This window comes from Serinus canaria, chromosome 3 (genome assembly GCF_022539315.1).
Source record: "Serinus canaria isolate serCan28SL12 chromosome 3, serCan2020, whole genome shotgun sequence".
In the NCBI taxonomy this organism is placed as follows: Eukaryota; Metazoa; Chordata; class Aves; order Passeriformes; family Fringillidae; genus Serinus; species Serinus canaria.
The window spans coordinates 39,221,108-39,237,838 of NC_066316.1; the positions used below are offsets into that span (position 1 = coordinate 39,221,108).

A 16,731-nucleotide genomic window follows, 5' to 3' on the forward strand; every position below is an offset into this window, starting at 1 on the left:
CCATTGCAAAATCACGCAATTGTTTAAATAAGGAAACTCTTCATCTACCTAAGTCTAAACTTTTAATTTTGAACCTTACTTTTCCCCTCCTTCAAATAAGTTGATCATTGATATTCACTATCTGATACCTCACTTGATGCTCTAAGTTGTTTGGAGAGAAATGGTTTCTCCAAAAATTCTCTTGTTAAATTAAAGTTTAACCAGTTTTGGTTATTTGGCATTTTTTCCCCTGCTTTTGTGTTTCAACAGTCACACAAGTATTTGGTGAAAAATTTTTCTTCCAGTTATATTAACAGATTACATGACAAATTAAAATGCTAATTTCTGGGAAGTTGCATCCTTTGTCACAGATGAACTGGGACCAGAGCCCAGTTCTGCAGAGATTACACAAGAGCACCAACAGCTGTGGTGCTGGTTGCAGAGTAAGCTTGTGGTGTCACAGCTGCTGCTTGTGCCTCACTGCTGTGGATGAAAGCTGAGACCAAAAGCCAGGGACAGTGTATAAGGTCAGAAGGGGAGCCTACATATGCCATTGTCACCACTGTGTAAGTCAGGGACCTCTGAGGCCTCTGAAGCAGTTTAGAAGGAAGTATTGATTGCATGGTGAATCTGTGGGAGTAATCCTGGACCTGAATTGTTCTGGTAGTCTGTCCCCAGTAGATAATAGCCTTAACTTACAAATCCATTGTGGGTGAAGAAGTTGGGATGTGGAAGTGTTTACTCTCAAATGCATGAGTTCTGTACAGCAAGAAAAATACCTGGTCCAAATCAAATTATTTAACCACCATCTTCTTCTGGTACATGATGGAACTGGGACACAGTCTTGACTAGAGACCTGCAGTACTCAGTTGCTGACCCATAGAAAACATTTGTTAATGGCAGCTTACTCTATTACAAAGTAATATCTGCTGTATTTATGAATTTGATTCATTAGGAGGGATTATTTGAAATTCAGAAATAATTTCCTGAAAACCTCAGCTCTGTTCCTAAACATTTTCCCTACTTCTCTGGTATTAGTGTTCACTACAGCAAAAGTAAGAATTGAATCTAGAAGAGTGCCATATCTAATTTTTTTCCACTCCAAATACAATGTCTTCAAAGAAACAGGAGGAAACTTTGAGTCGTTCTTCTTAGTTCCAAAGACAAGGAATAGAATAGGGCCTTGTGTAGAATATCCTTAAGAATTGTTGATCCAAAAAATTCCCCTAAAAAGCAGCACATGCTCTGTCCTGAAGTAATATGAATTCTCTGTTCAAAATTTGTCACGTTCCATGTAGGAAAAAATGGTTTGACATCTTTCTGTGCAAGTAGTCAGATAAATAGGAAAGTGTATTTGAAATTGGCACGAATTGGGATAAAACAGATTATGTTTACAGGGTCTCCACAGTGCCAAACTGCATCTCTTGTGTGCTTCCTAAAGCAGCTTCCCAGGCTTATGATCTTAAAGAAAACAGACAGAAAACAACTTTGAAATACAGGGTATATGTGACCAAACTTGGAAATACAGAGTCTTTTCCTTGTAGCTGAAAGAATTCTTGCAGAATCTTTAACCATACCTGTCCAGTGGCTGTTACAGTATTATGTCCTCTCTCTTTGGTATACAACTTCTTCCATTTATTTCTTGGGCAGTCCTTTCCACAAATGCTTTTCCTGTCTCTAATGCAGATACATACACATTGCTTTACCCTCTTTATGGCAGAGAGCAAAATAGAGGAAGAACAGAAAAAAAATTCTTACTTCTTTCTGTTCTCCTAAGTATAAAGCCAGTAGTAGAAATACAAAATGAATCTGTAGGATCTCATGAGCACTCTTATGTAGCACCAGAGATATCACAGAGCTAAATGCTTCCAGCATGAAACCTGAGATAATTGCTGACTGAGAGCAGGATGAAAGTCCCAGGGTGCCCATCCAGTCCCAGGGACAGATTGCCAGAGTAAAAGAAAAATTCTCACTGTCTTACACCACCTCTTTCCTTTTCCTCTCTGATTCAGCTGTTGATCATTTTAGTAGTTGTGAGTAGGTATCAGTGATCTGTATGAAGAAGAAAATACTGTAAATTAGTTGCGGGGATCATAGCAAATGGTTGGAAAAATAAGTTAATAGGAAAAGTACACTTCAATCTCCTGTATGTTTTGTGAACCTTATACAGCTGTGTGCTGTTTGTGAGGATTCATGGAACTGAAGTGCTTTGAGAGGGCAGTGCTTAAGACAATGTGCATTGATATTTAAAGACTTCTGACTTTGAGCACCTAGAGGTTAACACTCCCCATCCACTCAATTTGCAGTGGAAAGGATAGAAAAGACTACCTCAATTTTGTGGCATTTTAATAAATACATCTATCTGGTTAAAAAGCTTCATCATACTGTAGTGTGTTCCTCTTTCCCCTTGGAAACGAATGACAAGATTCCCAGCCAAGTTACTCTGAGATACGCTTATCACTTTGTCAAAGTCCATGTCAACTTGCAAAGCTGGGAAAGAGAAACAGAATAGTTTAGTTCACTTATTTCCAAAACTTCATTCCAAATCCCCCCGTTGCTGGGATTTCGTTTGGTTTTACAGAAAATGTCAGTAAACCTGAAATTTCCTTGAATTGTGTAATGAAAGCTGACAATGCTAGTGCAGAGCATTCCCACAGAAGAGAGAGGAGAGTTAATTAGAGTAGATGCAAGAATGGAGCTGTCTAAAAGAGAATAATACCAGAGACCAGCAGACTGGAATATGTTTATATTGCCTAGCGCAGTGCGTATGAGCTGCCCTGGAAGCTTTGCCTGGCTGGACTGTAGCGCACGGTCCCGTCTTTCCATTACCGCGTGTTCTTGCCAAAAGGCCTCCAAAACATAGGGAAGCAAGCTGGGTCATACTGCAGTTCTCAGGTGCTGAAGCCCTTAGCATCTTGCTTTGTGTCTTGGTAGCTATTTGTTCTACTCTTGCATTCCTTTCTTACCTATTTCATGTCTCTAAAAAAAAAACAAACAAAAAAATTTCCTTCCCACACTTACTTCTAAATAGTTTTATTGTTAGTATAATTTGCAGCACATTTAAATCATCTTGCAGCACATTTAAATCATCAGTTGGAAGGGCTACGGGGGAAATGCGTAAATGTTGTTTTGGGGGTGAATGGTGTGCAGTTATTCTGAACAGTGCAGCAGCATGAGCTGATCTTCTCTGCAGGCTCATCTGCCTGGTTTGGCTGTGCTATGTGATAGCCTGAAGATATGTTCATTGCTTAAAAGATGTTAAAATCTGTTCTTGAACAGAAATCTGCTTGTAGACTCATGCAATACCGTGTTAGATAATACACCTTCGGTGTAGTTGGTTTTCTTCTAACCTTACACAGTTTACTTCTAACCTTTGGTAGAGAATTTTTGCAGTATCTTCAACTCTTAAGTCACAAGGTGTTTTTAAATTCTGTTTGAACATCTGTTGATTAAAATTTCAAATTTGCAAGAGAAGTAAAATATCTTGTGAAGAATGTGAAGTAAAAGCACACAGCACAGAATTCTGCACAGGATTATGTCTGTGTCATTACTAGGACTGCTTTTGAATAGGCTTTGTATAGGGCTCTATACAAACATAGGTTGTTTATTAAATAAAATTTGGAAATGGTGTAAGCTGCAAGTTCTGACAGTTCTGAACTTCTGCCTGTTGACTTGGAAATGAAAATAACAAATACTGATCCTAGTGGATAGGTAAGATGATTTTTAAGTATCAGAGGCTCAGGGTTTTATGGGAAGGTTGACTCCACTTTCTCTTACCTACCAGTGGGAGTTTCTTTGAATGTATCAAAAGGGGTCACTGCAGCATAGAAGGCTAAACCTTCAAAGCAGCTGGTGCCTGCAATGAAAGGATAAATGTCTAGAGTGAACAATTAAGATGATTGATGGTGCTTGGTAACGAAGGGCTTTGCCTTTCCATGTCAGCATTGATACTTGAACAGCTCAGCATTCAGAAACTCAAAAATGTACCAGGGCTCTTGAGTGTAGAAATGGAGAAAAGGCAATTGTTTTTCATTACCCACACACAGCACACTGTAGGTCTGTGATAACTCTCTGGTCTGGAATATAGAAGCCTGTTCTGTTTTCTGTTCTCTCCAATATCCATTTCCCATCAGGTTCCTCAGGAACTATGAAACAGCTTCACAGTTTCTGGTGTGCAGTCTTGGGCTTCCTTTGAGTGACTCCTCTGTAAGGCAGGGACGGTGCTCTGCTTTATGGCTTTAGCCATTTTTTGCTCTGGTGATGAAATGGAAATGATTTTTTTTTTATGATGTATTGTGTAGAAGTTTCTGTGGTGCTCAGAGGAGCTCAAATGTTTTGAGGCACTACATAATGTTTTTCCAAGATGTTTGCATTAGAGACCTGAGGAGTGGGTGATTCATAGTTTACTTCTAACATCAGAAAACAATTGCAGAGCTGTGAGATGTATTATTACATTTACTAGATTGAAATCTTCTGCTCTGGGAGTGGAAGTCTGGCATATTTTAGGTTGATGACTTGGGCAAATGAACTTCAGTTGGCAGATGGATTCCCTTTTGCAATGCTCTTTACACTAGCAGAAAAGTTATTTATTTTGTCTTTTAGTTATAGTGTGCTAAAAGAAGCATTTCTGCAGAAAATTCTTTTAAGAGACACAGCCTATATTTGATACCATCCCATAATGAACTTCACAGCATATACACTGCAGGAGATCATTTATCTAACCTACTTTGTAACCGTAGAAGCAGAGTTCTCAGGAGAAAAGGTTTCACCTCTAAATATGGATTGGCATTAAGGATCAAAATACAGATGCATCTATTGGCCTTCTGCCCCAGCACACACAAGTCAGTAATGGAACTGCTGTAAAATCTGATGGCCTTGATGCAACTCAGGCACTTGTGCACGTGCAGACCACAGAGTGTCCATTCTGATTTTCAAACCATTGAAGAAACAAGGAGTGAATACAGCAGTAATAACCTAATTGAAAATACCCACTCTGAGCTAATGAAAAAATGTTCAGAACTAATGTCACTCAATTAGTTGCTGAATAACAGTGTTTTAAAGGCCTTTAAATTTTAAATAAAACCTACAAAAAACCAAGTTCCAATCTTTAAAGTGACTTCAGCATTTGTAGCAATGAGACTAAAGATCTGAATTCTCTTTTTGGAAATAGAGCTTCCAGGAAATCTGCATTGCTAATTCAACCAGAATAAGACCAGTTCCTTGAATCAGCCAATATATGCAGAACTATTTTTGTAACATTCAAAATGAGCTTGGATATTCTTTCATTAGACACTATCTGTTCTAATTAGCAGTACATATTTAAATATATATACATATGTGAATATATTAATAACAGGTCTAGATCATTTAGTTGCTGGAATTAGACATACTATTCCCATACTCTGGGAAAAATGAAAATCACCTGCCATTCTTTTATGGGCAGTTACTGAAACTTTGTTCAAGAATGCATTAAAAAATCCTTGATGAACAGAAAAAAAATAATGTGTCATGTGGAATAAATATAGTGTATAGTACAGATTTTCCTGCATGAAAACAGGTACTCTATAAAGAAATAAAGGTGTTCAAAAATGAAATAAAGATCAGGCAGAGCAGAGGATAGATTGTATTAGGGGTGGCAGGGTAGAAAGGAACATCATGAAGCTGTGCTGGTCTGCATGAGGCTTTTGGAAGGGGGAGAAATGGGGCAATTGAAAGGTCATGTTCAAAAGTGATAAATCATGTGGCATATGTACTTCCTTACTACATTTACAGAATTGTCAAAGGGTCTTGATGAAGCAGTGCAGAAAATGGTATAAATTTTCAAGACCTCTTTTCAGTAACATTAGATGGCATTTCTACATACACTTTTAAACATTTGGAAAGGACCTGTAAAACTGCCAGGATTTAAAACCAGTTTTTATTTAGAAGGGGCTGATACACCTCCTGCCCAGTCTATATCTTCGTGGTGTCTTGCATCTGCTTCTTAGACATTCATTGCAGATAAGGTGATGAACTTGATTTTTGAGCCCATCCAGGTAGGTATTTATGATTCTTGTATCTGCCATTGGTTCATCAATCTGACATCTTATTTCAAGAGATAAGGGAAGCCTTCAGACCCTGCTTTCTGTGAGAGAAAACTGAGTGAAATGCCTGTTCAGTGTTGGCACTATAGTACAGGGATATTTTCATTTTAACAATCAGACCTTGAATTTTTGCCACCTCAGGAAGGATATTTGTCACATTTGAGTGTGATATGACCCAGACTGAGATTGAAGTGGAGGCAATGATCACAAGGGGTGAGATACTTATCAATTCAATCTGCATGTGTCCATACATATTTCTGAATTGTACATACCAAAGCAGAAAACTTGACTTTTTGGCTTTGTTCCTAGAAATAGGTTTCAAAGCCACACACAGACAATAGCTGTGTCTTTGCATAGCCTGGTGCTACAGAAACAAAGAGCAAAGATAAATCAATTTTTTTTCACTTTTTAAAAATTCCATGTATGACACTTTTCCTCTCTCTGTTTTCTTAACAATCACTCTAATATACAGGTAGCAATTTGTTCTCTCCTGCAATTGATATTTTATAGTCCAGGAACTTAAATTACTTTACACATATATACACATATGTATGTGTGTGTGTGTGTGTGTATGTGTATATGTGTATACGTGCACAAAACACTCTCCCAATCATTCCCTCGCTCATTTTTATCCTTTTCCATCTCTCAAATATTATAATTTTGTGGGTTGAATATCTTTCAAGCATTTAAGGAGCAGCAGTAATCTAAAGCTTTCAAGTAAGAGGCAGAGTGTTACTCTTTACACCATCGGGCAGGAAAAATATCCCAGCACAGGCAATATTACATGAACCATACTTGGTTTTGTATAGAGTGGAGTGGTGAGCTTAGTATCTGTGTGACTTCTTCCTCCTATAGCATCTACTGCTATTTAACATTCATTTTGGAGGTGGGAAATTTGAGGCAGTTTCTTTATTGTTACAAAGTGTTAGGGACAAAGAAGGAAAAAGCTGATTTCCTTTGTAGACTAGAAAGTGGTGGCTATGGCAGATGCCCTCCTCACCTGCAGGGAAAAGTATTGGCATGTTTCTAAGTCACGTGCTCCCTGGAAAGCTGAGTAACATCAAGGAGCTTTAGACAAAGAGACAATAACCTCAACTTCTCAGCTACACAGCAAAGTGAAGTGGCATGCCACGTCCCTGTGTCAAATGCTTGTTCCCCCCTGTGGTTAGTGTCACAATGGTTCATGGGGAGAAGATTCTGAAGACCAGGACAGCGAAGGTTCAATGAACTCTCCTGCTGTCACTGGCAGTGAGGAGGAAAAAAAGTGCTTAAATTTAACAGTTCTGACTTGAAAATCTGCTTGGGAGCTCACCCTAGAGTACCACAGGCATGGGTTTCAGAAATAACAAAGTCCACTCAAAAGTAGGAAAGATTTCAGGAAAGGTTTGGGATTAAAACCCAAAAGCATTAGCTTTGTTACTGTGTAGATGTACATAGCCTAGATGATTTTGGAGGTTTCCTGTATAAGATGAGAGGATGGCAAAAAAACCCCACAAATCTCATATGACTTTAGCTTTGGGACTGTGTTGATAAATTCTCAACAAAAGGCAGTAAATGATCAAATATTCATTACCCTGTAAGAAAATAAGTAAAAGCTTTAAAGTGGTGTGAATTTTTGAGAACTGAAGAATCCCTCAGAAGCGGTGGGGGGGGGGGGTTACTCACTTGTGGTTCAGGTGGGATGCCACCTCTGTAAGCAGTCCCTAACCATGTCTCTTGTCTCCCTCTGGCAGGTTACGTGTTCTGCATGTTGCACCGCCTGCCCGAACAGCACGACTGCACGTTCGACCACATGGGCCGCGGGCGCGAGGAGGCCATCATGAAAATGGTGAAACTGGATCGGAAAGTAGGGAGATCTTGCCAACGCATTGGCGAAGGATGTTCCTGAGTGCAAGACTGCAACCAAATGCTGTTCTCTTAGTTCACTAATGTTAGCCTTATTTAGGACAAAGTCAGCCAGACACCTTGTACTAGGCAAGTTTCAGACTACAGCCAATCAGTTTCCTTCCTTTAGCCAACCGTCCTGGTACTGTAGTTTAGGGATTGATGGTGGTTGAAATCTATCTCTGGCTGGTTACTAAGGTGCCTGCTAGCCACCGTATAAAAATAAAACATGAAGAAATATTATTTTTGAGTATGGCTAGTGGATTTAAACAAAGCAAGAAAAATCCAAAGGCTTCTGTTATTGCTGGAGTCACTCTAAAAGCCTTATGCTGGAAACATTCCAGCTGCAGAGTTAAAATAAATAGTTGTATAGAAGCTGGTGTAAAAGTTTGCTATGCACATGGCTTTCGGACAAACTGTTTAATGTGCAGCCTTTCACCTCTTCACTGCTACTGAATCCTGAGGAGGTGAAATACTACTCGGAGCAGCAACTGCAGCTGCTTAAGCCCAGAAGACCTGACTGGTCACTCGTGCCTTCATCGCATGTGGCTTTTGACTTAGGCAGTGTCACCAGCATCAGGGATTCTGTTGGGGTAGGAACACCTTTCCGGTTCTTCCCAGGAAGCCAAAAAGAAAGGGGGACAGAGATTCTTATGAAAAATTTTTATATGTATCTTACTATAAAGAACCTATCAGGGTTGTTTTTTTTTCCTTCTTCTTTTTTCTTTCTTCTCTGTTAAATTATGATCTCTCTTTAAAGCCAACTCCATCCTGGAGCAGTAAATGGTGCATAACTTTTTACATGGCATCCACAGAGATTCTACGCGTTGTGTGAACAGATTCCACATACCTTGAGCAGTGCAGCCATTCCCACTGGCCGAAACCTGATTGGCTCTTGTTTGCCTTTTGCTAAGTGCAGGTATCTGATAATTGATCAAATAAGGCTAATTCACAGCACAGTAGCCATGGCTGGATTCTACAGACTGACTTTCTGTAGCTAGACTTACATATTGGGGAAAAAAGGACATTTTGTAGCAAATGGAATTCAGTAACAGTATTGGGGAACAACCTGTAATACAAACACCCTTTGTCAGAATGAGTTTGTGTTCCTCACGTTCAGAGTGTCAATGAGATAATCAAAGGGGCTCCACCAGCCCTCCTTCTATGCAGCTGAACGCGCCCAGGAAAATCCCTGCCCACAAAGTGAGTATAGCAAGGGGATGTGAAATGCATGACCTGGATCTGGTTAGAGCCTCGGTTCTGTGTTACGGTGTGTCACGCTGAGCTGAGCCGAGCCGCACCAGCTTTGCCACTTCGGAAACATAAAAGCAAACGCCACAACCGGGCTGTCTCCTGCTGCACACAGGGCTTCTGCAGGTAAAAATGATTCGTGCTGATGTTGCCCAGCTTAATCCTGAATGAGTTTAACTTCACAGTCGATTAGTAAGTTATTAACAAGTGGGTACAGTTGTAAGAAAACCTGAGGGAGGGATCGACTTTGTCTCATCTTCAAATACTGGGCAGATGTGAAACATTGGGGGTGAAGTAACCTGTCACTTGGAAAACCCCAGCTTGTATGAGTCATCCTCCATTCTACTTGTTACAGGTAATTAACTCCTTATAGGCCAAATTATACTGTTACTTTGGTAGCCAGTTAGGAACATTTAACAATTAGACAACTAATTAAAAAAAGAATACATATATATATATACACATACATATATATATGTCTCTCCACACACACACTCAGCATCTGACTGTATTAGCATTAACCATGAAGCCAATCAGAAGTGTCCCATCATTTTAAATGCAAGCTGTCTGGAAGACAAGCTGTTTTTTTTTCCTTGTTCTTTTTCAAGAATATGAACCAGCAGCAAAAGCTTCTGTAATGGGCTGCATTTCCAGGAAGTGGTCCTGGTGAGAGGAACTGTCCAAGGATATTATTTACATTTGCCATGAGGAGTTTAATAAATACATGGATTTTGGCGGCTGCTGTGATACGCACTTTCTTTTCCTACAAAATCCTATCCTAGCATTTGATGGGCATTCTGATTGATACACAAGACTTTTCTGCATTAATACTGAAGATGCTATTTTGTTCCTCCTTAATATTCTCTTTAATCTCGTTACAAGTGCACAGACGGTTTCAAGGTGGCTCTTGAGAGGACACTACTTAAAGTTCATGTGAATTATGGACAATGTTCACTTTAAACAAAAAGTTGGGGAGGGGGTTGTTCCTTTGCAGTATCTGTTCTGTGAAGTTTGTTAAACGTAAAGAAAGCTTAAGTTCTTGTATCTTAAAAGAAGATCTTATTTAACCCTTTTTGTTCTAGATTTACTTACACATGTAGCCTAGAGCTCAGTTTTAGTTTAACATTGTGAAAATATTAAAAGAATCTTGTAACTTTATTCTTTTTCCTCATGCTAAAAGAAATTAAACCAATCAGATTAAAGTTTGAAGTCCTTTCTGCCTATTCTAACAGGTCTTGCTATTTTGCACCATTTCTACTGTAAATTCATGTAAGAAATACGAACGGGGAAAAGACCAAGGTTAGGTCAGTAACTTCAAGGTGAATTTACAATTGGTGAAGGGTGGACAGAATTTTCTGCAGGTTTGGAAGGGAAGGATAGTATTTCTGCTGGGTTTGAACTGAGGGATTTGTTTTGTAAGCAAACCTGCTGTAGCCAGTTTGGTTCATTTAACTTTGAAGTTAGATACAGTAATCAAAGGACTAAGTTGTGCATACTCTTCAAGTCAAATGCATACTGTACACCGTATCACTGGCACTTAAATGTCTTAAATGTTCTTTAATGCACTTTGACAGCTTCACCTAGAGTGGCTGTATTCCAGATCAGAATGAGCTATATTCATAATGGATAAACAGAGGAATAACTATTGTTTCTTAAACATTTAGATGCTGAAAATGCAAGGCTAATTAAAAACCCCACAATTTACTGTATTAGAGGGAGAGAGAATGTGTAATTAATATTTTTTTTTAAATTAAAAATCATTTGGAATTGAAATTGTGCCTAATTCATGGGTCACATTCACCCATTGTTTTTTCTTAAATTCCTCTGATACTTTAAATTATAAAACTGCATGATTCCCTAAAATGACTGTGTTCTAGTAAAGGTAAGTTACATAAAACAGCTCTGCCTTTCCATCCAGTTTCAAACCTGTGTCTAGGCGTGAGACAGGGCTTCTAGGAAAAATAAGACTTTGCCTGGGAATGTTGTTGTGTACCTGTCCTGTTTTGAAGCAGCTCCATGTCTTGACTGAGCAGCAGCACATCTGTAATGTGAGGTACCTGAGAACATGAACTGCTCCTCAGTAGTGCACAGGAAACACCCTGAAAAGAGTCCTGGTGCAATTCCTGCAATCCAGAAGTTATATTAGCTGCTTTTATCAACTCAGTGGCAGGTGATAAATACATTCAAAACTTAAATTTTGCATGACTTTTCTTTTGGACAAATTGCAATCCCCTGGCCTAGTGAATACAATGTCCTCTTTATATTTGGCTTTGTACTCTCTGTGGTGTTCAGTTCATTGTGTAATCAGCAGTTCCTTCTGTGATTATGCTACATCTTAGATATAAATCTCTAGGGGATAAGAACACCTTTTTTTTTTTTTTTAATCTTACAATGATTATTTCAGTACAAAGACTCACCAGGGAGGAAAACTGATATTAACTGTGTCATAAAAACACAGATTTTACAATAGACTCCAAGAAGTATACCAGTGTAATATCTGACAGCACCTGTCCTCACAGTTGATGTGTAGACAGTTAAGTGCCCTGACAAAGTGTAGTAACATTCTCTCTCTTTGTTGTATTGTAGTTACTGATATTGTCCATCACCAGAGGAACAGCCAAGAGAAGGTTTAAGCAAAGTAATCCCTTAATGTAACTATGAGCTTGTAGCCAGTTCACACTCAAAATAAATTCATATTCTCCTGGAAACCAGTGTAAACATTTAAGACTACACTTTAAAAAATTAACTATATTTAGTGGTACCAGATGTTTATCTTGTTACTCAATTACATGATTTGAATTCTGCATAAAGAACAAAAATAATATATCTGGTTCAACACAAAGGCTGTGGTGGCAGGAGCTGCTGTGTAAGGATGTAGTTTTAGTATAACCAGTTCATAAGATTATGGTTAGTTAAGGCTGTGTCTGTACATACTTTACTGCAGAAGGATCACAGTGAAAAAAGAGTGCATAAGATTGAACTGCTCAAAAGTATTTGCAGTGCACATTTTACATGGTGAACTGGTGCAATAATGGGCTTTATTTCTCACTAGCAGCAGCTGTTTTGGGAGAACAAACATCACTGCTGCTGGAAAGAGCCACTCTTAAATAATGTTCCTGATATATGTCAGTGAGAAGGACTCTTCTTCATCTTCATTAATTTTTCCTTTTTGTTGAAGCAGTCAGCATGTGCAGCTGGGCATTTAAAGTATTTCTGCTTGAATGTTCCTCTTTTTGGCTTTTCAGTATTCTCCACTGAAAAAAAACCCATCAACCTCATTGTTCTTACAAGTCCCTGCACGTTAGTGCAAGCAGATTAAAATACAAGTGTTGGTCTACAGAAGTGACCTCCCTTGTATTTTACTGCAGTAGCAGCCTCTTTCTTCAGTTAACTGAAACATAATGCAAACACAGTTCACTGTTCTGGATTTTGGGCTGTGAGGCTTTTGAACTTCAGTTTTATGATTCTGTTCACAAACATCTTCCCATAAAACTCTGCATGCTTCATCTTCCACTCTGAAGTTGAGTAAGGACAAAACAAGGCACGAAAACAGGAGGCACAGGATGGCAAAGTGACAAATGCTTAGTGATCACATCTGCCTTTCTCTTCAAGTCAGACTGGATCATAGAATAGCAAAGAAGCAGGTAATTACTTGCCAGACAGCACCACCTTTTTTCACCTGGTACTACAGAAAACCATTTTGCTTTATGTTTGTGACTATACCTGTGTAGAGTTTGTCTGAGTCAGTTCTGCAACAGACGTTATATGCAAAGATATGAAACAGCACCATCATAATAGGAAAACATTTTTGATGGATTATTTAGTAATAACTACATATTTTGCTACTGGACCTGCCTGTTTTGCAATATGCTGCTATTTTCTTCGGAAGAAAAACAAGCAGAACTTTATAAGACTAATTGTAAATTATTTCAAATTCAATATGTGCATCTGAAGCATTAGGAAGAGATTACTGAAATTACATATAGTTTTTAAAGATGATGATGATGATGATGACTGCATCCTCTTACAAAATGGTTTTGTTCTTCACATAGTAGCTAGTGTTGATGGCAATGGTTTAACCATAAGCAGAATGTTCCTTTCTGCTAGGTATGTGCAAAGCCAGTAACATGCAGTAGGATACTCTGAGTTAATAACTTGTAGCACGGTGCAGTGACTGTGTAAGTAATGAGAATAAAATTATAGAGACCTACTCCTGTCTGTGGCTCTCCCTTCACACAAAAGGACAGGTAATGCCCACTGTTTCCTTGTTGCTGAGTCCCCTTTATTCTTTTCTGAGTCGCAGAAGACACTTTCCTTCCCTCTACCAGCATGCTCAGGAGGATGGAAAACCAAATTCTAACTAAAGTTTATTTAGGAAAAAAGAAAAAAAAAGTTGACATCTCTGATGGCAAAGTATTGAAGTTATACGGATATCAGAGATGCAACTCCAGAAGGAGCTCTCCTTAGGGCTCCTGGAAGGAACACTTGAAAATTTTGGAGTGTCTTTATCTTTGCAGAATCTTCAGGATCTTTTTGAATCAAAAAGCTAATCCTAATAAAATCCTAAAAAATAAAGAAAAGCACAGCATTGTATCTTCCTTTGAAAGGGGTCTGCATGATCAGCACTGCTGCTTTTAAGCCAGCTCAATGAAAGGTTCATTGTTGACTCCTGAAATACTCAGTCTCATCTCTGCTTTTCAAAGGAGCACATTAAATGCAAGACTCAGAGGAGGGAGGGAAGAGTGTGAGCTAAAGTTAAGCTAAACTCATTCTAGCAATAATTTGTCTTTTTTTCCCCACCTCCTCCTTCTGCAGTGTTTATACTACATTTGCTTTAGATTCCTGGAAGTTTCAGCTACACCAGTTTCTGCAGAAGTCTTTTAACACGCTGCACTTAGCAGCAGCTAGAGGAAGATGATGAGCTCCAGTAGGTTAAAATGAAAATTAATCACTGTTGGCCAGCACAACTCTTGTCCACACTAGGGTGTTAAAAGGATGGCTGCCTAGAAATGTTTCAGCTCATCCTCCTGTATGAGCTTTGCATCATTTAGGTAGTCTGTCATGTGCACAGCAGAGAGAGGTGTGACCTTTGTCTTGTCTGCAAGCAGACTTTACCCTGTGTTACACATACCCACCCCTCCATCTCTATAGATAGAAACACTCACCAGATAAGCAGCAGTTAGGTGTATAGCTGTAGAATTTCTAACTATTTTCAAGTCACTCTGTATACCCCTTGTTTTCTTTTGTTTGGTCTTAGGTCTGTCAAAAATAATAGTTCCACATGTGTTTCCTGTACATGGACCTATATACACTCGAATCTTCTGGGACATCAAATGGCTGCAGCAGAATGATGCTGCTGGAATAAGCCAGCTTTCACTTTCTGCACACCCACATGTGTACTATCAGTCCTTGTCTGGCTTGTGTTCTGGGGGAAAGTAGCTTGTCCCCATATCTCAGCAAATATTAAATATTTGCCTATTTAATAGTAACTGCAGTTAAATCATTGTCAACTACTATAATCTTGGTCCTGGAACCACCATCATGTTCATTTACAATTCCACTAAGAACACTCCCCTCGAGCAGGTGGGAGGCTTGAGTGACTGCCAGCAGTTCTGATCTTTTTCCATAGTGTGTATCCCCCTGTCCTGGAGCACAGAGCTCTGAGGGATGATGGGAGCGTGCACCTGTGCAGGATCAGCAAGGTAATGTTGATTGTATTCCAGCTGCTACCTTAACAGAAATACTTTGCCCCTAAGGCAGCAATTCCTGGGAGCAGGTAAATACGTGCTGTTTGAAACTTACTATCCAATAAATACCTATTTATCAGCCTGTTTTAGCACCCCTGCCAGCCTTGATTTCTTGATTTGCTGTGATTTCCATAAGCTTTTCTCCATCATCCCTTTTGCAAATTCCCCCTCATCGACTACGATCCCCACTCTTACATCAGACTGTCATGTTCAGAGACAGAGTCTGTGTGAAGACAACAGGAGAAGAGATCACATATCCAAAGGTGCTGGGGCTTTTATTGTCATCTGCAGTGAAAACATAATTTTCAAATGTTAAATGATTTCTGCTCTTTAGTATATGAAACTCCTAGAGCTGTTTTAATACACTGTAGCAAATAACATTAAGGCTGTGTTCTACTTCCAATTTAACCCCCTTATTCTTTGCTCTTAACTCTGGACTTTCTCCATCTGAGGAACCTTAGGTTAGCTTGATATTGCAGCCACTGGAGATACACAGGCAGTGTTTAATAGCACCTCTGCAAGTACGAAACACCCCTCCAGACCAAGAATAAAAAAATTGTCTCTTTGTTCTGCTTTAGTTCTTTCTTCCTCTTGTTAACCCAGTATTGTTATTCTGTGGATAAAATATAAAGCTATCATTCATTTGCCAAGTAATGCTAAACACTTATCAATCACAGTGACTGCTTTAAGATTTTTAGCATGTAGTTGATACTGTAGGTTTGTTTGGTTTCTTTACACCAAGCTTCATGAAGACAACTGTTAACTACTGAAACAGGCAGATCTGACATAGAAACCACACATCAGGCAGACCCAAGTCAAGACTTCTTAACATGAATCAGAAGCAGTTCCTTGCCTTTGCTCTTCTCCATGTGGAGAATAAAGGTAAAGCCAACTCTGCTGCCTCAGCAGCACAGCCTGTGGCAGTGGTTCCCTGGCTCAGCAGCTGGAGGGGTGCTCTGTGCTGTGCCCCAGACCCTGAAAGATCTCAGAAGTCACAGAACTATCATCCACGAGTCCCTGAAGGCAGTCAAGCTGTACATTGTACATCCTCTTTCCCAACGTGTTTGTTCTGCAAAACAATACAATTGTTTATGAAGAGATGTGATGTATTAAAGAACACAATGCTGACCTGCAATTGAATTGTGCATTCCGGGGTGGCTTTCTCTCAGCAGATTTGGCTGGTAGCAGTAAGGTGGGTAAGGAACTTCAACAAGCCTATGGAATTTAAATCACTCCACAGGAACTGAAACAAATGTTAGGCCTTATGCAGTCTGCATACGTCCAGCAAGGCAGAAAGATTAATGCTTTTATTTCACACCAGCCCTGATTCAGTCACTTAACACCAACACAGATCAGTTTCCCTCAGCCAACATTCAGCAGCTTTCCAGAGTAACGGCAAGGAGCATCAATCATTTTGAGAGCAGTCCACAGATAAAACATATCAGAGTTAAATATCTACTATAAGGATTACACAGTTTAGTGTAAAGCGTGCCAAAATAGAATTCTAATACTGCAATGCATTTCAAATACAACACATTTCTGATTTCTCAGAAAGCTCCATGTGAGCTGAGATTGGGGAATTAACAGCAGAAAAAACCAAAAGGCAATAGGCTTCCCACACTATATAATTCTTCACGGTTAGACAGTCTGACCCTTGCTGTTCTTACTGTTTATGGATTTCTTGGTGTAATTTTCTGTTTGAGAGAGCTTAACGGTGAACTACAGTTTCTGGATACTGTGTAATTCCATTGCTAGATAACTGCTCCTCCAACTGTGTGAGAAGAATG

At 39.2% G+C, this 16,731-nt stretch overlaps 1 protein-coding gene across 1 annotated transcript in view; it reads left to right on the plus strand.

Moving 5' to 3' along the window:
- The window catches only part of ZFAND3 (zinc finger AN1-type containing 3), a 135,171-nt gene extending 124,772 nt beyond the window's left edge, over positions 1–10,399 (plus strand). The window contains exon 7 of the mRNA XM_030235827.2: positions 7,796–10,399. Within this exon, the coding sequence (XP_030091687.1) occupies positions 7,796–7,950 (155 nt within the window). The 3' untranslated portion in view covers positions 7,951–10,399. The remainder of the gene's footprint in view (positions 1–7,795) is intronic.
- The last annotated feature ends 6,332 nt before the right edge of the window (positions 10,400–16,731 follow it).